Source organism: Hemibagrus wyckioides, linkage group LG09 (assembly GCF_019097595.1).
Source record: "Hemibagrus wyckioides isolate EC202008001 linkage group LG09, SWU_Hwy_1.0, whole genome shotgun sequence".
Lineage (NCBI taxonomy): Eukaryota > Metazoa > Chordata > Actinopteri > Siluriformes > Bagridae > Hemibagrus > Hemibagrus wyckioides.
The window spans coordinates 21,758,657-21,783,156 of record NC_080718.1 but is presented as its reverse complement, the minus strand read 5'-3'; the positions used below and the strand labels follow the sequence as shown (position 1 = coordinate 21,783,156).

The 24,500-nt window shown below is 40.0% G+C and overlaps 1 protein-coding gene across 1 annotated transcript in view; it reads right to left on the bottom strand.

Moving 5' to 3' along the window:
• The window catches only part of LOC131359257 (AT-rich interactive domain-containing protein 1B-like), a 219,913-nt gene that overhangs the window by 145,581 nt on the left and 49,832 nt on the right, over positions 1 to 24,500 (bottom strand). The window contains exon 4 of the mRNA XM_058398965.1: positions 9,247 to 9,354. Within this exon, the coding sequence (XP_058254948.1) occupies positions 9,247 to 9,354 (108 nt within the window). The remainder of the gene's footprint in view (positions 1 to 9,246; positions 9,355 to 24,500) is intronic.

Sequence of the window (24,500 nt, the reverse complement as noted above, 5' to 3'; positions counted from 1 at the left end):
ACAAAAAACAAAACAAAAAAACCCAGAATTTTGTAAATGATTTGTGCTGTCTTATTTTTTTTATTTATTTATTTATTTATTTATTTATTTATTTATTTATTTATTTATTTATTTATGCCATACCTCAATTGGATAATTAAATTTATGTCACACCAAAAAATAAAAAGTATCAAAATAAAATAAAATAAAATAAAATAAAATAAAATAAAAAATAAAATAAAAAATAATATAAAATATATACATGATTCTGTTGCAAAGAAATGTATCATCAAAACTGGTAAACATGTGCTGGCTTAGAAAGTGGCTTACAACATACTTATAAACTTACCCGCAAGCATTCCTTTGATAAAAACACAAAATAAAAGCTCAGAATATAAAATCTGTGGCTATTAAAGACATTTCCAGCTTGTAAGTCGGTGTTTCCTGATAAACTGTTCTTTTCTGATGACGTTCTTTGTCTCTATATTGAATAATAAACGGCGTGTGACGATGATGGCCGCTTATATTTTATGACACAATAACACTTGCCTGCTTTATATATTATTATAAAGTTGAGTGACTTTAAACACTGTATGACTTTTATCCAACTAGTAAAAGAGCTGCAGTGTAATTACGCTGCTATTGGTCATTAAAAGAAGGAGAGCGTTTTATTGCGAGCATCGCGGACATCCTTTGTAAACAATTAGTGCGGGTGAAACGGTTCTAATCACCTGTCGAATAGCTGTAATTTTCCTGGCCTGAGTGCACCCATGTGAAATATTATAAATCATAACACTCCCATTAATTGCCATTTAACCAATTAGCTTTAAGCTATGCAATGCAATTTACTGGGGTTCGCATGGTTTTAAGGAAATGCAGATGGCTTATTAAGCATCGGCGAATCCATGGAGCGGTTATCTAACACTAATATGTAGATAATAAGGGGGGCTGTGCGAAGGCTACGCGTAATGATTTGGTGTGGAGAATTCATAGAAAGAAACAAAGCATCATTTGACATCTCACAAGATTTTAACCCGGGCAATTTCTCTTCCTTCGATCCTCCGTTGTTTTTATTCAACACAAATCGCTAACGGAGGGGTTGTGACCGTACGAACCCACACAGCATGGCCTACACGTATCGGTGACCGTATCAGGTATACCAGCGTTAAATGACCACAGAGTTCTCCAAAGACAAGGATCTACCTCTTTCAGTCTCCTTCAGAAAGTAATCTTGTTATCAAAGAAACAAACAAAAGCCATCAATATTCCAAGCCAGTGTTCAAATCCAATAATAAATCCTTCTAAAAATGCTGAGGCCGCTTGTTTCATTAATGGCGAGACGTACCGTGCGCTTGAGGAATATTTTTAGCAGAACCGACATTCCTCATCGGACGAATGCGCTGACATTCACACAGAGCCGTGGGCTCAACACATCTCAAAGAAAATGTCAGATAAGTTGCGCAGGAGGCTGATCATTTTCTCGAGTGCTAATAACCAAACAAGTCATATCTGATCTGATGGGAGAGGCAATAATAACGGGACTGTAATGGCATCAGGACAATTCATTGCCGTGCTCACACACACACACACACACGAGCACAAGCACCAACAAGACCGGTTCCCCGGTCTCGGCCGTTGCTATGGCGACGCTAACAGTGGGCCCAGCTTCAAAAGCAGATGTAATTTCAGCCTTGCGACAGCCAGAGGGAGTGCTGGCAGTGTTGCGCTACGCCGCTGACTGATTAGAAATGGGTCTGGGAAGGTGAAGGCGCGGACTGTACCATCCTACTCGTCTCCCTCGAGGGGGAGAAAGCACGCAGCGGTGCACCTGAGTGGCTTTATTTTTCATCTCTTCCATGACAGCAATGTAGCAGATGCATTTCGAGTCATTCAGTGTGCATCAGAGGAGCTGCTGAGAGAGCTGGACAGCTGAATCCCAGAGCACAGGGATAGGACTGGAGGAGATAAGATGAGACAAGTAGAGAGGAGTGGAGAGGAGAAAAGAGAAGAAAGAAAAGGCGTGAAGATGAGGAGGCAAGGGAAAGTACGCGAGGAAAGAGAAGAAGTTAAGAGAAAGTTTCAGATGGATTAGACAAGATGAGTAAAGAAGCGAGATGAGACGAGACCAGAGGAGACAAAACGAGAAGTAAGAAACTGAGACAGTGGAAGAGGTTGATGAGAAGAGACAAATGAAGAAGAAACACTGTGAGGCAAAAAAAAAGCAGCAGGAGACAAAACAGGAGAGAGAAGAAGATGAGACAATGGGAAGACAAGAGGAGATGAATGGAGAGGAGAGAAGAAGTTTCGAGAACATGAGATGAGATTAGACCTGAAGAGATGAAACAGGACTAAATAAGAGGAGATCAGATCAGACAAGAGGAGAGAAGAAACAAAAGGGTGAAAGACAAGAGGAGAGGAAAGGAGAAGAGACAAGTGAAGAAGAAAAAAGACCTAGAGATTAGAAGTCCCGAGAAAACAAAAGGAAGAGAATTGAGACTAAAAGAAAGCAGAAAGGAGAAGAGGAGACAAATAGAAGAAGAGAGGAGATGTGATGTAATCAGACAAACGGAGAGAAGAAACAAAGGGGTAGAAGAGGAGACGAGACAAGCTGAATTGAGACAAAAGGAAAGCAGAAGGGGGGGGGCAGGAGACAGAAAAAAAAAAGACAGGAGAGGACACAACAAAGATGAGATGTGATCAGATGAAAGCAGAGAAGAAACAAAGGGGCTGAAGACAGGACGAGAGAAAAGGAGGAGAGACAAATAAAGAAGAGACAAAATATCAAAAAAGGAGTGGGAGAAGAGGGAGGACAGGAGAGAAAATGGAAAAGGGAATGAAGGACAGCTGAGGAGAGGAGACAAAAGGGAGGAGAAAGGATGAGACGAAAAGAGAGATGAAACTAAAGAGTAGAGGAGAGAAAAGGAAAAGAGACAAAAGAAAAATAGAAGAGAAGACAGGAGACAAAAAAGGAGAGGAGAGGAGAGAAGATGAGAGGACAGGATGAAAAACAGATTGAGGAGGGATCTTTTGCAGGGGGAAAGACATTAAGTCCACACACACCTTCTCCTGCTTTCCCCTAATGCATTAGTTAATTAAGACTGCAGATTGGCTGGAGCCTGCAGTTATGAGCCCTCTCTCTCTCTCTCTCTTTTCCCCCTCCTGCCTTCCTGCACTTCTCTTTTCCTCTCTGGATTATTCATTGTAAATGAAGATTGAAATCACAGAATGTATTTGTGCATGTGAAGGGCTACTGTAGTCCTTATATAAAAATTCTTGCAGTGTATATTCATAGCTCTTATACAATACCTATATTGGTTTTGGGGTTTGGGGACATTTCCAAAGAATGTTTCCTTTTCATCTACACACACAAAAATAACCAGACTGTTTAAGAGACATTTACAGAGGACAAAGGAAGAGCTGCTTAATAACATCTGCCCAGTCATGTGACTTCAACTAACAAGATGTCAGACTGAAATATATATATGCATGTATAAAAAATGCAGAAAAAAACATGTACAGATTTGTATTTTTAATAACACAAATACATGTCTGATCTTGTTTCCCTGAAAATAGTCCAAAAAAAAACTGATCATCAAATGATTTTTACAGCTATAAGAATAAAAAAATACACAACAGGGCATGGTGTTATAGGAATATAATCAACCACAGTGTCGTGTGATGATGCTAATATGTGGAAGTTGATTATTTTCCTATAACAGAAAGCTTTTAATCTTCTCATAGCACATACTAACTAACTAACATTTCTACTTACTATCCATTTAGAGTTACGTGTAATACTATGGAACAACAAGTATGTTCTAAATTAAGTCACTTCCTGTTAATCTTTGCTGTATGTTCATTCTCATGTCACTGTGTGAGTCACAGACAAAGACAGATGTGCAGAGACTTCAGAAATATCAGCCGAGATTGGTCTTTATATGTAGTATAGACAGTACGCCATCCATCCTTCCATTCTCTAAACCGCTTATCCTACTACTGGGTCATGGGGAACCTGGAGCCTATCCCAGGAGACACGGGGCACAAGGCAGGGTACACCCCGAACAGCAGGGCACAATCGTACACTTACTCCCACACACGTTCACACACTACAGACAAATTAGAGATGCCAATCAAATGATAGTGCATGTCTTTGGACTGGGGGAGGAAACCGGAGTACTCGAAGCAACCCCCAAAGCATGCAAGGAACATGCACACACACACACACACACACACATATGGTGGAGGATGGAATCGAGACCCCAACCCTGGAGGTGTGAGGCTAACGTGCTAACCACCATGCCACCAGGCCACTGTACCACCCAACCCCCCCCTTATAGTAAACCAAAAGTTTTTAATAAAAAACATTTATGAAATCTGGGGCATTTTGGCCCTTGTTAATTTCCACCCCTGATCTAAACCCATATCCAACACTCTTTGTATAAACCGTTTCATAAGGGTTTAATGGTTCTAGCTCTCTAATAGAGTTAAACTTGACTGTATAATTGTAGGGTCCTAAACTGACTGATACAGAGAAACCCTTAGACAAGATTTATTCTTGTGCCAGAAAAGTACAGGAAGGATTTTCAACCAAATATGATTACCTCCATCACCCAAACATCCTTATAGTGCATGTGACCTTCCATGCAAAAAGAAAACCACACTGCATAAGGATCTTCCCCAAAATAATAGACAGACAATGTGCTTTTTCTTTTCTTTTAAACAAGAAAACTACTACACAGGACAACATTACGCTTTCTTGGTGCAAGTAATGACAGTCTCTCTCTCTCTCTCTCTCTCTCTCTCCTGTTAATCATAGCAAATTAGCCAGTCATGGTTTTCTGAGAGACGTGTTGTATGTGGAAAAAGTTGGATAGCACTTTCTTGTGTGTGTGTTATACTAAGCAGGAGTTAGTCTCAGAGGATGCATGGTTCAGAGCTGTTCTTGTGGGTGGGAATTGGGAGGCATCATAAATGATGGAAAAAGAAAGACAAAAACTAATGACCATATTAGGCATCTGTAATAAATGCTTTGAGTGTGAATCAACAGTATATTTGTGAATATTCCGGCTCCTCATGTTGGTGTAATGAACATCATTACTGTATAAACACTCTGTTCTACAGTTCTGCATAATTATCACATTGTAGTAGATTTTCGGGGTTTTAAAAAACAGTTCACTGTGTATAGAAAGTGCGTCTTAAGAGAGAAAAATGGGCGTATCTGTTTAAGTGAGGTTTTTTTACTGGATAAAATCTAAAGTGTTTCTGTACAATGGCTAGATAAAGGGCATGGAGGTGAGAGACCTTACTGACCACATGATTATGTAACAGCGCAGCCCGAGAGGACACGGTCATGCTGTGGGTGTTAATTCAACACTGGGGAGTTCCATGTGTAGAAATCTCCGAGCTGTTCACCACAGACACACTGGGCTTTTGTACCAGCTGAAGAACACCTGGTTCTGCTCCAATCGCAAGCAGTGAAACGCTTTGACACTGACACATTCGCTCTTAATTGCATGTGTGTGTTGCTTTCTGTGTTTGTCGACAGGGAAAATGTGAGAAACATGCTATGAAGAAAAAGGAGCAGAACGAGATGGTGTTTTGAGCTGAAAGGAAGTGAAAGAGAGTGTTTGAGGAAGAGGAAGTCTTAGCGTGTTAGCACTAGGATTGTCGAACCAGGATCACTACTGTAACGACAAATACAGTTTTATAAAATACAGAATGTGGAAAGCAGAACCTAGACTGGTTAATGTGTTATGTAACAGAGCAGCCCATGAGGAGAATATTAGCCCAATGTGTACACCATGTGTGGTGAAAGAGAGACAGAGAGAGAGAGAGAGAGAGAGAGAGAGAGAATATTGGAGTAATAATAATAATAATAATAGTAATAATAATAATAATATTTCCTTCTTGCGTCCCGCAACAAACTGACAACTCGACCTAGATGCAAAATGCAAACTGTAATGTTGTGGAAATCCCGCCAGGCATCGCAAGCATTTATTAACATCTCTGAATAAAGATTAGAGCGTTCCTCAACTGTTCCTCATCCTGAAAGCGGCTCAGACCGATTCCTAAAGGTTCGCGTCACTAACGCTATGCAAGTCCGGGGAAAGCCTGGAGAGAAATCTGTGCAGATTAGGATCTAACCCATGTGCTTGAAGAGTTGGAAATAATCCCATAAGCAAAGAGCCCTGGGGCAGTTGTGGGATTAAAGTAGCTAAATTCAAATAAATCTCCAAAGTACTCAGGGCTTTCTCACTTTGGAGGACGACTGACACATCAATGCAATCTCTCATTTACAACAAAGCCTTTTCATGAGATAGAAGGACAGACAGAGAGAGAGACAGAGAGAGAGAGAGAGAGAGAGAGAGAGAGAGAGAGCATGGATAGATTTTGTGAGAACAGAAATGATGAAAACATGAAGTAACAAAAAAAATCACTGATTTCCATTACAAAAAAAAAAGGAAAGAAAAGAAAAGAAACAGAGCGTGAGACCTAGTGTCCTGGACATCCTCCCTTCGCTTAAAGAACTGGCCATGAAATCTCAGTCTAATTAAACATAATTACACGAGAAGGCTGAATCCAGGCTCCCAATATTCCCCAAGTACACCTTTCCCTGTACTGCCCAGCCTCACCAAATATACTCAATTACTCCTCCAGTCAAGCTCCTTTAATGATTTTTCTCTTAGTGAGTGAGAGGAGAGAAGACGAGTGGGTGGCTGTAGGAGAAGGCGCCTTCGTTACAATGATGTTTAGTGTAGCAAAACCTAATTTAATGTGCCCTTTCCTACTGGTGTAGGCAGAGCAGTCAAAACAAATCTGTGTGCGTTTAATGCGGACATTAGTATGAAATGGTCAGTGAAATCTGGGTCTGCCCTGTGAAACGAGGGGAAGAGAAAAGCAGCGAGGACAGATTGAGTCTGTTAATTGCCCACCTGAGCACAAGCCCTGCCCTGACTGACGATCTCCAGGGACCAATCAGAAAGTGACATCCGGTGAAAAATGTAGCAAAGGGCATCATGTAGAAGAGAGAACGATCATTCGGTTTCATATGAGTATTAATTCATATGCTGGAAGAATTTTTCTTTAATGTCTCAGTGAGGAAAATAACAAGATGTTATAATTTGGATAGAGTGCTAGATGTACCAATAATACAAAATAATTCTAAAAAAGACACTCAAGATAACTTTTGCATTTTGTAATATCATTTTTGAAAAAGGTTTTCTATTTCAAATTGTTTTTTTTTACATTTAATATATAATAAAACAAATATATGTATATATTATATTTAAATATTTAATTTTACAATTCATTTTAGCAAAATAACTATATTAATTAAAAAGATATATATATATATATATATATATATATATATATATATATATATATATATATATATATATATATATATATATATAAAACAGATGTATAAATTGACTGATTTTTAAACTGATTTTTGACTGATTTCTAAAAATACAGTGATGGAAAAAATTATTTGATCCCCTGCTGATTTTGTACGTTTGCCCACTGACAAAGAAATGATCAGTCTGTAATTTTAATGGTAGGTTTATCTGAACAGTGAGAGAAAAACACATTTCAAAAAAGTTATACATTAATTTGCATTTTATTGAGTGAAATAAGTATTTGACCCCTTTGCAAAACATGACTTAATACTTGGTGGCAAACCCTTGTTGGCAATCACAGACGTCAGACATTTCTTGTAGTTGGCCACCAGGTTTGCTCACATCTCACATCTCAAGGAATTTGGGCCCACTCCTCTTTGCAGATCCTCTCCAAGTCATTAAGGTTTTGTGGCTGACCCTTCAGCTCCCTCCACAGATTTTCTATGGGATTAAGGTCTGGAGACTGGCTAGGCCACTACAGGACCTTAATGTGCTTCTTTTTGAACCACTCCTTTGTTGCCTTGGCCGTGTGTTTTGGGTCATTGTCAGGCTGGAATATCCATCCAGGACCCATTTTCAATGCCCTGGCTGAGGGAAGGAGGTTCTCATCCAAGATTTAACAGTACATGGCCCCGTCCATCGTCCCTTTGATGCGGTGCAGTTGTCCTGTCACCTGGGGATGGTGTACTTGGGGTCATAGGCAGCATTCCTCCTCCAAAGACGGCGAGTTGAGTTGATGCCAAAGAGCTGGATTTTGGTCTCATTTGACCACAACACTTTCACCCAGTTCTCCTCTGAATCATTCAGATGTTCACTGGCAAACTTCAGATGAGCCTGTACATGTGCTTTCATTAGCAGGGGGACCTTGCGGGCGCTACTGGATTTCACGGCGTAGTGGGTTACCAATTGTTTTCTTGGTGACTATGGTCCCAGCTGCCTTGAGATCATTGACAAAATCCTCCAGTGTAATTCTGGGCTGATTCCTCGCTGTTCTCATGATCATTGAAACTCCATGAGGTGAGATCTTGCATGGAGCCCCAGACTGAGGAAGATTGACAGTGCTTTTGTGTTTCTTCCATTTGGGAATAATCGCACCAACTGTTGTCACCTTCTCACCAAGCTGCTTGGCGATGGTGTTGTAGCTCATTCCAGCCTTGTGTAGGTCTACAATCTTGTCCCTGACATCCATGGACAGCTCTTTGGTCTTGACCATGATGGAGAGTTTGGAATCTGATTGATTGCTTCCTTCTGTGGACAGGTGTCTTTCATACAGGTAATGAGCTGAGATTAAGAGCACTCCCCGAGAGTGCTCCTACTGTAATCTCAGCTCCTTACCTAAAAGACATCAATCGTTCTGATTGATAGGGGATCAAATACTTATTTCACTCATTAAAATCAATGTATAACTTTTCTGAAATGCGTTTTTCTGGATTTTTTTGTTGTTATTCTGCCTCTCACTGTTCAGATAAACCTACCATTAAAATTACAGACTGATCATTTCTTTGTCAGTGGGCAAACGTACAAAGTCAGCAGGGGATCAAATAATTTTTTCCCTCACTGTATATATATTTAATATTTTAATATATATTTAATATTTATTAAATTATAAATTTAATAAGATTTTGGGTTAAAAATTTAAAAAGATTTTTATCTCGAAGTGGTAAAAAGCAGATCCTGAAAGCACTGATAACTACATAAATGAATTTCCTTTTCCATCCACTGTCTCAAAAGCACACATTGTATTTTAGAAGCAAAAAAAATATATCACAATTCCTAATCTTTCCCAAATAAGCAAATAAATGTGCCAAAGTTTCACTTCACACTGATTCCTTCTGCTTTCTGACTGGTCAACAGACTTGTCACTCACCGGCAGGCTAGAGGGACGATCCTGCTGGATCAATCCCATCTCATCGTGGTTGGGTTTCCCAGCGTTCCCAGCAGGTTGGTTTCTGTTTCCATAGCTCTCCTGAGTCTCCTGAGAAGAACAGAGAGAGACAGAAAACGAGAGAGAGACACACAGAAAGAGAGGTGAATACAGCTGTGTGGTCATGAAAAATGACTCGCACAAATAACTCTTCTGACCCGGAAAACATGAGGACATATTTATAAACTATTATAATATATGAGTAAATGTATTTAATATTTCCTATTAAGAGATTAACATAAATTAAATATAATATTATTCGGTATGTTTTAGACGCTGTTATACATTTCAAGCCTACTAATGGCTGAGCTATTAGCTTCTTCCTAAAAATAAAAAAAATAAGAAAAATAATCTGCAAAGACAATGGAAAAAGGATATTTCAATGAGTCTAAAAATGGATTTAATCGTCATAGGTTTGCTTTATTGTATGTTTTTTTTATCATAGGAAATACTAGCTAAAACGTTGCTGAGATTTTATTTTTTATTTCATTTCACTTCATTTTTCTTCCAGTGTTTTCCTCACCTGAAGTAAAAACCCACAATTTCGTTCCAAATGACCCTCAGCGTTTGAGTTCAACATGGCTTTTGTAAGGATACGGTTTAGTACAAATATTAATGATCCGTCTGTGATCCAAAGTGCAAACACAGCGGGAATAAAGATGGAGAAAATCAAACGTTGTTCTGATTTTTATGGCAAAAAAAAAAAATAATACAAAATAAATAAAAATACAAAAAAGCACATTGAGCATTTCAAGCTAAATTGAATGTACTGCCAGTTCTCGGCTTCTAGCTAATAAATAAACATCTGTGCCCAAAAAAAAAAAAAAAAAAAAGGAAAAAGAAAGAAAAAAGTGCAATGGAACAGATGTTAAATAAACGTTGATATTATTTGACAAACACTTCTAGTCACATAATTCAGATCAACAGGGAGCATTCTTCTTAATATTAAACAGAAAGGAAATGATTTGAGCGTGTCACATTTGTAGCGGTAAACCTGAATGATTGAAGGTCAGGACTAGAGAGCGGGGGAACACTACGTCTTACTCATAACCTGTTGGACGTGAGAGGCAGAGACTGGCACGTCGCCAGGGAGTATTCTATTACCTATTAGGAAGTCATTCATTTCTACGGCGCTTTCAAAAAAATACACAGCACTTCCTAAAGTAAACAGTCTGTCAAGATGAAAAGCAGGCAAGGTCATAAACGGCAGGTTTGTGAGGAAAAAAAACATGTCTTTCAACCACAATACTGAGGGCACAGGCGTACAAGTGTACACACACACACACACACACACACACACACGCACGCTATATACTGTGCATATATTTTTTTAATTTAAACTCTGTGTCTTTCAAATAAATACTGAGGGCACAGGCATACAAATACACACACACACACACACACACGCACATACACATACACACACACGCACATACACACACACACACACACACGCACATACACACACACACACACACACACACGCACATACACACACACACACATCTACACACTCTTACACATTTACCATATACTGTGTATATGCAGTATTTCAAATAAAACTTTGTCTTTTAAACTTAACACTGAGGGCACAGGCATACAAATACACACACACACACACACACACGCACATCTACACACTCCTACACATTTACCATATACTGCGTATATACAGTATTTCAAATAAAACTTTGTGTCTTTTAAACTTAACACTGAGGGCACAGGCATACAAGTGTACACACACACACACACACACACACACTCATTTACAATATACTGTGTATACATTTTTAAATTTAAACTTTCAACCACAATTTTTAGGGCACAGGCATACACACACACACACACACACACACAAACACACACAAAACACACACACACACACTTACAGTACACACATTTATTATATACTGTGTATATATTTTTGAATTTTAACTCTTTCAAACACAATACTGAAGGCACAGGCATACAAGTTTACACACACACACACACACACACATCTACACGCTCTTACACTTTTACTATATACTATACTATAACCAGAAGTTAGCATCGCCCCGGTTTCCTTGACAACAAGGTAACGAGTTTTTTGCATTTGAATTATTGCAGAAATTTAGGAACAAAATTTTGACAATTGTTGAAGATAATCTTTCACCCCAAGTAAAAACCTAATGTTCTAAAGTCTACACACAAACTAGACCACACACCGTCACATGACTTCAACATCACCGCCACGAACAATTTAATTTAATCTTAATTTAAAAACCAATCCCTGATAAGAATATGGAGGATTGTATCTAAATGAATGAAAAATTGGAATGGAAGTGAATGTGTTATTAGTAATAAACACAACGTTTAACGGCAACATCTGCAGGCCCGTTTAGCCGTTAGCGCGTTAGCGGCCGCCTTTTTCAAGACGTGTAAAAGCTTAAAAAATCACGAGTGTAGTATTACTGATGGTCATTTCTCGAGCTTCGAAGCATTTAACCAAAAACCCATTTTAAAAAAAATCACGATAATGGAATCAAAAGAGCAAAATTTAGAACCATTTGCCAGGTTTCACTTTTACAAATGTTTTTATTATTATTGTTATTATTATTAAATAATTAGCTCCATTTTAATGATTTTAAAATGACATTTCCTGTTATCACTCACTTGAGAAAAACTTTACTGTATATAAACCTTCTGTCTTTTCCAGGCTTTCTTTTCATTCATTTAACAAAACATTCAGCTCGTTATCGCACCACAGGAGTGCACTACACTACCCATCATCCCCTGCATGTCACATGCCTCAATGTTCACTCTCACCTGTGTCTCATTACGCTTTGTTACACCTCTATACAAGTTGTTTTTCTCTGCTTCACTGCCAAGCTTTTGTTGTTGCTGCTGTAATTGTTTGTTGTTGTTGTTGTTGTTGTGTACCACTGTACTCTTTTTTTGACTCATATTTATCTTCATGATTTGTATGTTCATAGTTTTAGCTGTTTCTCTGCACCTCACTTAATAAATTGACAGCACTAGCATCCGACAGTTATCAGGAACCCTAATCGAGCAATCACAACACAATCAGAGCTGCTGCTTTAGAAAATTAATCAACTCCTTCTCCACCAATCAGAATCCAGGATTCAGTAGTGCTCTAGCTTATTCTTGAGAGCTGATGATTGACTGAGGAGATTGTTGTAACAGGCATCTGTGACAGCAAGGAATTAGTATCTATAATGAACTCTGAAACTACACTGACCTAATAGTTCCTCATGGGCCCTTGATTGCTGTTGTGGAAGGGACGTTATTTAGTTATAGTTACATTATTTACTGTCCAGTGTCACCCGAATGAGGATGGGTTCCCTTCTGAGCCTGGTTCCTCTCAAGGTTTCTTCCTCATATCATCATAGGGAATTTTTTTTCCTTCGTCGCCACAGGCTTGCTCATTAGGGATAAAATAAAATACGGATAAAATAGTTTAATAATTTAATTTAATACCTTTCTCTGTTTCTCTACTTTTGTAAAGCTGCTTTGAGACAATGTCCATTGTAAAAGGCGCTATACAAATAAAATGAATTGAATTGAATTAACACACATCTCTATACACATCTCATATCTATACACTCTTACACATTTACTATATACAGTGTATATATTTCAATTTGAAGTTGCAAACTTGCAAACACAATGCTGAGGGCACAGGCATACAAGTGTACACACACACACACACACACACACATATATATAATATATAATGTTATACTATCTTACCAAATATGTTAAACTTAACAAAAAAAACTTCCCCATATCAAGAAATGAATGGATTTCTACCGAAATCTATAAATATTCTATAAACATGTCTCTATGTCTCTATCTCTCATGTCTCTATTTTAATTAGTTTCATCAATTTATTACAGTGTGAGTTCTTACTACAGACACAATAACGCATTAAAATAAGTGCAGTAAATTATAAGCCTGTGATTTTTAGTTACAGCAGGAAACAGTGTCAGAGCTGCTGTTCTAGAAAATTCAGAATTTGTTACTGCATTTAATAGTAGCTTATTTTTTGAAAGCTGATGATTTGAGGAAAAAGTTCGAGGCTTTGGGGTTTCGATAAAGAGTTGTGTTGAACAGATGAGAGATTTGTGAGAATGCTCATTGTTTAAAAAAATAAAATAAAATAAAATAAAATAAAATAAAATAAAATAAAATAAAATAAAATAAAATAAAATAATATTTCCTATTAGTGAATATAAGTTCTAACATTCTAGGTCAGTAGAAATACATCCTAAGGATAATAAACCCAACCTGTGTGTGTGTGTGTGGGTGTGTGTGGGTGTGTGTGTGTGTGTGTGTGTGAGAGGTCAGATCCATGTCATTCTCCTATCTCAAGCTTCCATCTCATGTGAGCTAACCCATAATCATGTAACCTTTCAATTTAGCAGCTATAACTATTCGTTTCCGGATAAACGCCAGCGACCTACGCTGTCGTTCCTACACCATATCCGGATGCGTGTTCTAGCTTCACATAAATGAGACAGAAAAGGCAGTCAGGTGGTGTGTAAAGTTACAGTTGAATCAGTAGACTCACATCGCATTCATTCTTGCCCTCAAGGCAACGTCTCAGAGCACACAGCGTGTGATGCCGAGGCTTTGCGAGCGGCCCGCATGTAAATATTTGAATAAAGAAGTCAGATGCCTCAAGGAGCAGTTTGTAAAGGTTACTTTTATCCTCAACAACAGTACAACAGTACAACAGTACAACAGTACTCCTGGCCTCTGGCATAACGTGTCAAAGATTTTCATGCACAGTCGTAGCTCTGTTATCGTTTTCCACAAATCTTTTATTGAATGATCAGACAGACGATAATTCACGAAATAGCGCACTGGGGGGAAGAAACCGCACGTAATGCATGCGCTCACCTGCATGTGTCCTGCTGAAGCTTATTGTAAAGGAACCAGAAAGGGACTGGGAGAGAAATGGCACAAGTGGGTGGTGGGAATGTGAAAGGTAAAGAGAATTCAATCACATTATACGAGCACAATGACGGGGAGCAGTGTGATATTAGCTTATGTAATGTCCCGTCAATGGGCCGATTTTCCAGCATTCACAGATGGAAAGCGCTTTAATGAAGGTATTAGGGGTGAAATGAGGGGAGGAAGTGATTCCTCTTTTATCATTTTCCCTCAGCTGTAAGTGTACTGAGTATGGATCGTTCAAGAGGGCCTTTCCTCCCTGTATTCATCCATCTCTCTCTCTCTCTCTCAGTCACACACACTATCTCTCTCTCTCTCTCTCTCTCACACACACACACTATATCCCTCTGTATCTCGCTCTCTTGTGTCCCCTTGACAGGCTCCTCATGACTACCAAATGAATTAGTCATTCCCGTACCTTCCGTTGCAGATCCCAGCCAAATCTGCCACTAATTCCATTAATATTCATTAAAAATTAAGCTTAATTGCATGTCTTTAAAAAGCCCCGTGCCCCTTGCTGCCCTGAGGCGCTGCAGGACAGCCATTTCTGATTTCCACTGGGCAGCTCAGCTCTTCGCCTGTCAGCAAGCAAGGGACTGCGGTGCCCGCTGTTTTTTTTTTTTGTTTTTTTTTTCCTTGAGATGCACCCTGTGTGTGTGTGTGTGTGATACTACGAAACGGTGCAGGCTGAAACTGAGGAAGAGCGAGACTGACACGCGATGAGACACAAACATGCGTATTTCACACATGAAAGGCACAGGAACGATGGGAACGCGACGGAGTGCCGCGGCGCCAAAGCCAGCGTGCTGAGACGACACGTCGCTCGCTCTCATCTCGCATTCAGAGCAGCGGCGCTCCTATTGAACGGCATATTTTTAGAGCGTCTCGCATTTAAGAGAGCAAAGGATGCAGGGAAAAGTGGAGAGTTTAAAAACACAAATAGGCGTCTGAAGAGAACGGAGCATCGGCATTGGAGTGCGAGTGAGACGCCTGATAAGAAGGAGAGAGTGAGAGAGAGAGAGAGAGAGAGAGAGAGAGAGAGATTTATCCCATTCGTATTCATCCTCACGCTCCCTGGGTGTCATTAACCCAGACAACAATGCCACTTCAAATTGGGCTTTTATAATTAAAGCAATCAGAGAGTTGCCTAATATTACTGGGTGTCGAGAGGAAACGAAACGAGAGGAGGAAAAAAATTGCCGTGACTTATTAAGTCAGCAGTGTAGGGGATTGAGGTCTTCAAAATATGAAATGACACGTCAATATAACCTGGCTCTGCTGAAAGAGAAAGACTTTAAATGACTTGATAAACAAACTGTATACCGAGGCACACTGAAGCAACAGCCCTCCTCCTGCCAGACTCTCATTTGTTTTATTGATCCAGTGCTGTCAAATTGGCATACGCATACACAGCATTTGTCAGATTAAGAGATTTCTGTTTCAATTTACATCAGCTGTCTATTAAATTACACACTGACTACGAAGTCCTGCTCATGCCGTCTAAACCTCGGGATGGTTAAGCGTTTAGCTGTGGATCTTACAGCTTTCCTGGAGCAGTACAGCCCGTGCGGTATAGTCACTTTGCTAATCAGGCTGCTGAGGATCTGAAAGAGAAAAGAGATTTTTCTTCCATCGCCTCTATCTCTTATAGCGTTACAGAGACCATCAAAGGCGCTCGACAGCTCTATATCGGCTTTTAAATCCAGAAAAAACGATTTTCACAGATTTGAGTTGTTTCGTTAATGAGATTTATCATGTGAAGTAGAGCCGCGCAAGTTAGCTAACGAGATAAAGTCTGTGTATTACATTAAGAAAGCGCATTCATGAATGATTAACGATTGCAGCGTGAGCTTCAAGTGCACAATCAATAAACCAATCATTAATTGACCTTAAATCTATGACATTTACTACAAAGTATGAAGTAGTTATAAATGAATCAAGAATTATACCTAAGGCGAGTTAAACAATTAGGTACGAACTTTAGAGTATCATAAATAAATTTAGATTCATAATGTAAAATTTGTGTAAATGATTTTTATGGAATCTGCTCAGGAAATAAAGACTTATCATAATCAGAGCCAATTTCTCAGTGACTGCACGGCAAACACTCATTAATACGTGTACATCTTGTGGAAAAATCCAGTGTAGCAGTCGATCGTGCTCCTCTCACTAGTGTAGACGTGTGCACTCCTCTGGGTCACCTTAATGGCTACATCTGTACTGCCGTGTTCCAATACAATGTCTCACAGATTGGATTCTTAACCAAGCAATCCCCCTGACCTTTTACACGGAGCAGGTACAATACTGACCCACTTCCCCCTGGAGATAACACACACCTCGTGACTCACACCCGGAGCACGGCTGAGAATAAAATCACATCATCACATCACGGTCCCCTGTGCGCACGTCTGATAAAGAAACAACTGCAGCTCTTTCAGGTCTAACGCTCGTGCTTTCCGTTTTGGTCGAGATCACGGGAAGAGGAGTCTTGAGTCATGACAGGAAGTTTACGACTAATTACCCGCAAGCTTTACGTCATGCAAGACTAGAACACGAATACTGAATAACGTTTGAAAATCCAAAGTCTGGAGTGCGTAGACACAATGTCAGCTTACCAAATGAAATTTAGCCCCTATTCAGCTAACATTTCCTAAATGAGGCCCCGGGGGAGAGCAGCTTGAAGCACAACTCGCTTTTAGCTCGCTGCTTGATTAAGACTGGACAAACAATCAGAATTTGCATCTGAAATGCACTGCAAAACAAATAAACATGCCTCTAGAAGCAGAGCAAATCCACACTGCAATTAGCAGGTGGCAGTTTGCAGAAGGAAATGAAGAAAAACAAAAAAGAAGAACAAAAAAAATCCCTCTATCAATCATCTTGCTGGAGGATTTTTTTTTCCCCTTTCCTCCAGCCAATGGAAGCGGAGCGCTCGTTACCATGCACAACGTTGCATGGCAATCCGGCAGGACATTTAGAGGACTCTGATAAACTATGCCATTTAAAAGGTTATGACAATTAAAAGCAGCTCACGCAAATTACAGTGCCTGGACCTTTCACACGGATGGATCGCTCTTATCGCCTGGCGCCAAGCTCTCGGCACCGCATGCCCTCTATTTCCTGCTGCGGCTGCCCCCTCCTGCTCCCTCCGTCTCGCCTTCCCCTGCCCCTCTCCACTTCCTCCTCACTCCCCCTCCCAGCTCAGGATGCTTTTATTATCCTGTTAATTAAGCAGGCTCTTAGCTAATATTCAAATGCTGACCAATTAATGACATTGAACTTTGGATGGTACTGCCTCTCTTCCCCGGTGCCGAGGTAGCAGCGTCCTCGTGCTGCCTCCTCCTCCTCCTCCTCCTTCTCTCTGCTATCATGGGGTTTTGATTAAAAACGCTGGCTCGGGGAGGATGATACGGCCGGGCGCCGCTGCCATTGCCACGCCGTTTTAATTAACCTTGTGTGGTTTGAATATGGGAGGGATGTCGTCACAATGCGCAGACGGACGGGGTAAGCAGACACAGGCTGACTCGAAATGGTACGTCAGCGCATGTTAAACGTAATGTGTGTTCATGGGCTATCTTTACGCATACCTATAAAAGAAGGACATGAAACAAAATGGCCTCCTGATTTAATCTGGGGTGAGCCTGTGTTCAGTTACAGGGGTATTTGAGCTGCAGAAGGAAAGTATCAGGATGAATCTGGTGGATTTGGAGGTTGAAAGGAGCCACAGAAGTACAGACAGGCAGACAGACAGACAGACAGACAGACAGACAGACAGACAGACAGATAGATAGATAGATAGATAGATAGATAGATAGATAGATAGATAGATAGATAGATAGATAGATAGATAGATAGATAGATAGATAGACAGACAGTATTTCCCTACAATGCAATGTCATCAAGATAACTCCGGAGTCTCGCAGAGGATGATTTTGTCAAAGGCATTTCCATATTAAGCCAAACCTAACCCTAAAACCTGTCCTGAATCAAAAAGGCACATCCAGTGTCTTTTATTAATCACTGAACACCACCGAAGCTCTTTGTTAAACAGTGCAGTACCAGTTTCCTGCCCCAATATGATACTTGCTAATTCCTGCACAGCTCCTTCTTCAGAACTGGCCAATTACTCTCCAGCTACCGAATGTGAAGGTTAAAGGCTAACACGTGTATATGTTATTCTCCAAATCACCTGCTTTTTTAAACAGCAGCTGAACACACTTGGAAGAGATCACTAACTGATCCTCTTCTTCTTTATTCCTATTCACTAAAAGATTCACTAAGAGAGAGAGAGAGAGAGAGAGAGAGAGAGAGAAATGCCATCTCATGAGTAGGACCAATTATCCTGTTGTACTCCAGGCATGAGATAGCTATGGCCTTCTCATAATCTTATGATAATCTGGTAAATGTTTCTAGACCATTTTAATACAAACATGCTTCTGCAAGGTAGATACCGAATCAGAATCAGGAATATTTATGTAATACCTTTTGACATTGTCAAATATCTCAGGCAAAAGATCAGCTGACAAACTGTTTTTATAGCAATTAAGACATGCATTTTACAGAATATGCTGATTTAAGTTTATATTTTATATTGTAAAAGGTTAATCCTTTCTGTTTGGTTGTTAAACCTCTCGGACAGACTCATCAGATTAAAGCAAAATATTGTAAAGGATTTTCTTTTGTAGAAAAATACACACATGAATGTATTTGAAATTTAGCTAGCTTCTTTATGGGGAAAGGAAAGGCTTTTCACAGAATTTAAAGATTTAGCCTTTCTGGGATAGTTAGTAAAGTAATGAAATTGCTTGTTAAAAAAAGGCTGAAGATGAGAACAAGTGTAAAAAGTTAAAGTTACTCTGCTTCAAGTTCTAATCCCCGGACCACCAAACTGCCAGTGCTGGATGCTTAAGCAACACTCAACTGCTCAGATGTATTGAAATGATATTAAATAAATAGATAAAATGTAAATGCCTCTGGATAAGAGCGTCAGCCAAATGCTATAAAAATGTTTTTAAATAAAAAGCAAAAAATGTTCAAAAGTGGTAACATGATGCAAAACATAACCTCTTCAAACTGATGTGTATTATATATAGTTATATATTCAGGGTGTCAACATCAATAGTTAAACGGTCACCATTAAGGCCACCATTTTTGTTAGTAAATCTTTTATAAGCAAGGAATTTTAAAAATAGCTGGATGCTCCTGATCGAGACGTTTTGTCTAGACTATGTCTAGAATACAAGTATTTGATCAAACCAGATTCGGAATATTATAATCAGTTTGCTTGACAAGAAATGAGCCAAGGCAAGGAACAATTCATACAAACGGAATACAAAGTATTTTATACAGCGAGTTTGACCGGGTTTCCTTTGGGTTCTCCGGTGTCCTCCCACTGTCCAGAAACATGAATACATGCAGACTGTCAACATTAAAATGCTTCTAGGTGTGAACGGGTGTGTGAGTATGTGAGTGTGTGAGTGTGTGAATTAAAGTATAATCTCGGGTGTGTGTTCAGTGTCTTCTGGGATTGGCTCAGAGACTGACTATAATACTCACAATAATCGGGATAAAGCAGTTACAGAAGGCAAGTGCATATATAGAATAAAAGTAGGCTAGTTTAGAGCAGAAATAAATACAATAAAGATAAAAGAAAAACACACAGAAAAAAGGACAGCGAGGAACTCCTCCACCTGGCCAACCTTCAGTAAAATGAACAGTTTGATTGGTGTAACGGTGACAGTATGGTGATGCACTGTGTCAAATGAATTATTCCACCACTCACTCTTTAGTTGGTGGAGAGTCGGATCCAGCCTTTGTTAGATTACCCTGGACAAGAATTTCTCCTGGCTTTCTGACAATTTACTCGTCTTTTTCAGTCTCGTTTTGTGTATAATTCTCCGCATTCCTTATTTCCCTGTTTTTCTGCTCGGTGTTTGTTATCCATTAAAACCTCCAGCCTTTGTATCATCACCCCGTGTGTAAATTCTTGACAGCTGGAGTGTGAGTAATGCATTTTGACTCGGGGTTGCACATTTATTTGAAGTACCAGAACACAACAAGCTTATATTTGAAAGGGTTTCATGCCTGAAGCCAAAAGCAGGATTTATGGTGTACGGTTTGAAGATTCGAGTCTAAAACAAGACAAGCAAAGAAGTTTTTTTGTAGGCCTTGCTCAATATGTGACACCGATCACGACCCTGTCATACAATCAGAAGCCGAACAAAACAGGTAACGATGTTCCTTTGCATCCCGAAATCTTAATGAAATGCCTCTCAGGCTCTTGTCTGTTCAAGTGATTGCCACAACTACAATAAAAGGACGCTTCTCAGGGAAGCCTACCTGTCATCAGAAAAAAAAAAGAGGCTGTCACTTCTTTTTTGTGGGCTGTTGATGATTTTTAAGCTGACGCAACACTTCTGGTTGCCGAGAACTTGTGTTCGTTTGAGCGCTGTCAGCTGAGGCTGCGAGTGAAGGAAAAAGTAAGGACACACTCAAAGAGGTGGCTGATGTGTGATGTGTGAGGAAGCCTGTGACAGGACATGGCAGCGCTCAGATAGCAGATAGCAGCCGAGTACAAACACAAAGTCACTTTGTGAATTCAAACGCACAGAATATGACAGAGACGGCTCGCGTGGAAGCTCTGTGATTCCCGAGCTCCGTGCCGAGCTGGACACATGAACTCGGGAACAAAGCCGCCCTGTTCCACCTCTCAGTTGCTTCCTGCCTCTGGCTATCGCTCGGTTTTTTTCTGTCTCTGCTCACCATGGCCAAAAATAGTACAGCAAGGGCTGGAGAGGCCATCGATACGTCAATCAGAGAAGAAAAAGCCAAAGACTCTGGGTTTTTCTAGAGGAAAAGTATATAAAAAATAAAAAAGCCGGTAGCTCGTACGGACGCTGCTGATACAATCAAACAGAGCCGTAACGTTACATCAACGTCAATACACCTTAATTAATAATCAATAGACTGAAAATATATACCTGATTAAAGGAAAGCTCGATTACATAACTGAGTGGATTATGCAACTAATTCTGCTGAATGAATGAATGAATGAATGAATGAATGAATGAATGAATGAATTTCCATCTAAAATAAAATTACTGACATTTCACCACATGCGCATGACAGAGAGAAAAAGTCAGCACCGAGAAAGAGCATAGCAGAAATCAATACCTCAAAATGGAAGAGTTTGGCTGTGTGTGGAGCTTCACAGTAGAGATAAGAGTGGCCTCAGAAATAAACCTGTACCTGGCTCTCAATTCACACACGCAGCTTCCCGTGAAGATAAAGAAAGAAAGGTCAGGCTAAAAGCAGAGCGCCTTCACACAGCCCAGCGGCTCTTTGGAGAAAAGCTTCTAGTCCCCTGGCCAAGGCAGGGCTAGCCTACTGTCTAATCTGGCCCAGCGCAATAGAAAGGAAAAAGCCACATTCCATATCAAGCTCTCTTAAGAGGCTGGCTTTAGGAGAAAAGATGAGAAAAGGTTAGCGCATCTGCTGGACCACTACAGGAGATCAATAAGGATGTTTCTGAACTCTTAACAGCATCATGCACTTAGGAAATGGTCAAATGATGAATCCAATGCTCTTACCCTTACAAATACTTTTATTATGTCATTATGCATCTGGGGCCATGGAAAAAAAAGACATGTTAGGGATTTTCCCGCTTTAAATAGTTTTTCCTATCCCTGGGTGAAGATCCATGGATATCTTGTTTCACGCCACACAGGATTAATTAATCCTGGATATTCATATGTAACTATTTGTGTATTTGCATCATCAATAACCATGACTGGATAAATACAGCATGTGACCACATTTAATGATGGTTTGTCTCGAGCTTTCATATCACAGAGGGAAAAAAATGTCCGCAACCTGAGCCACCTCGTTGCGCCACGCACTTCCATGATGGTCAGTGTTTTGTTGTCTGATGCTACCGAGCTGTTTTTTAGTGTTTCTACATCCTGGTTCTCACATGATATGAGGCACAGGTAACATTCTAACACTGCATTGTTTCATGTCTGGCAACATGATGTAGGGTTAACACCGCAAAAAACCCGGGGTTATAAGCAGTGCTAACCCTGCTTCTAAATTAGAAGTGTGAAATGTTCCTCTACCTGGGGTTAAAAGCTAGGTTTAGAATGACAGAAGTTGAGTGCAGTGTGAAAAGCACCATTAAGGATCTGGGGTAATTGTAAACCTGACATGGATTGGGCCAATGAGCATGGATTCACCCTACTACCACCCAACACACCCAACCCATCCACCTTATATTAGCGGTGAATATAGGGTGGAATGAGGCTTCAAAAAATACCACCTATTTGACAAGGGTGGCAAGAGAGAAGCCCTTTCTAAAAGCAACTTATAAAATGCAGTTCATGAACTTAAGCATCAGCCTGAATTTTTAATAATTTTGTAGTAAGATCTGTCTTTTTGCTCACAAAATATGTGCATATTTGCCCAAATAAAGGGGCTACATTTAAAGAGCAGTGGTAGCTCAAGCGGCTAAGGCTCTGTGTTGTTGATTGGAGGATCGAGATTCCACTGTTGGGCCTTTGAGCAAGGCCCTTACCCCTCACTGCTCCAGGGGTGCTGTATCATGGCTGACCCTGTGCTCTGACCGCATCTTCCAAAGTTGGGGCATGTGAAGAAAGAATTTTACTGTGCTTTAATGTATATATGTGCCACATAAAGGCTTAAACAATGGTAGCTTGTTGATGCTTTAGGGCTGTATATGCAAAGAATTAGAAATGAAAAGCATTAATCTGTTGACCGAACCCGGGGAATGTTTCCTTGGCACACATCTGACATCTTTTGCTTAGATATTTTTATAATGATTAATTCCATTTATCATTTTCATGTCACAAAGCACAAATTAGGTCCATGAAGTGGCCTGTGGAGTCACCATATCTGAATGCACAGAGCACCACTAGGATGTAGCAGAGCAGGAGATTCGGGGCAAGAATATGCAGCAGACAAATCTGCAGTAAGTTATGTGCTGCGGTCATCTCACAGGAATTTTTCCATCAGCTTCTGAAAAACTGAGGCTGTTCTGAGAATAAAGAGTTTTGGTATGGCGTTTCTAAAAAAGTGGCCAGTGAGTGTAGATCTACAGTACGTATGTAATCAGAATAGCTCTTTCGATTCAATAGAAAAATCAGTCAGCCATTACATTAAATCACATTTTTGACAGCAGATGTATATTCTAAAAAGCTTTACCATCAAATTTACAATCTGCTCAGAACAGTTGTCTAAATGCATTTGACACAAAGTATGTCTCTATTACTAATCCTGGGTGACAAGAACATATTCAGGCACTGCAGACCACAGCATTAAGACGTATAGGATGCGGATTTAGACGGCGAAGAGGTCCACCTGATCTTCTGATTTATAGCTGGACCTTGGCGGGATCATAAAACTACTCATATAGGTCCATAATCCTCCAACACTTGTGGGTAATATCCACGTTTCAAAGCGTGGTCTCGCCTTTCAGGCGGTGTGTGATCAAAAAGCGGGTGATGGTGGGAGATTGTCAAATATAACGCCTCCGTCATTAAACTTGATGTGATTGTGGAGTAAAACTGTCCCTCTCTCCAATTGAGCCTTCAATTTGCTGGCAAACATGAAAGCAGAGGAGCAGCTGAACAGAGCAATCAGCCGAACAATGTCCCATATTCGGGGTTAATGGTGGCAGAGGAGGTCTAAAAATTGAGTGGCAAAATTATAAAAAAACTACTTTTTATCCCAAGTTGAACCCTCAAAAAGATAGTACTATAGTACACAAAAGGACGGTGTAATGCTTAGCTGTAGGGGAATAAAAAAAAAAAAAGAGAGTAAAGCTGCTTTAAAGCATGATAATTCGCCTCTTTCAGCATAGAAAAAGGACAATCGCAATTGTTAACACTCACAACGGCTCACACCCAATTTGAATAAAGAGGATCAGTCCAAGGTGTTATCCAAAGGTCAAGTTTGCCTCTCTGCTCTCAGGACTCCTGTGGATAATTTACTATTCCAGAATACAAATAGCCTGGAGCCGACCTGACCTACATCAGCCTTCAAGTATGGGCAGCCAGAGCGAGTGAGAGAGAGAGAGAGAGAGAGAGAGAGACAGAGAGAGAGAGAGAGTGGAAAGATAAAGAGCTGGACTTGATTAATGCAATCGCCCTTTGAGTAGGAAGGCAAGGGAGCACTAGCCTGGAGTCCGCCGTTGAGAAAGAGCCGGCTGCGTTGTGAAATAAGGA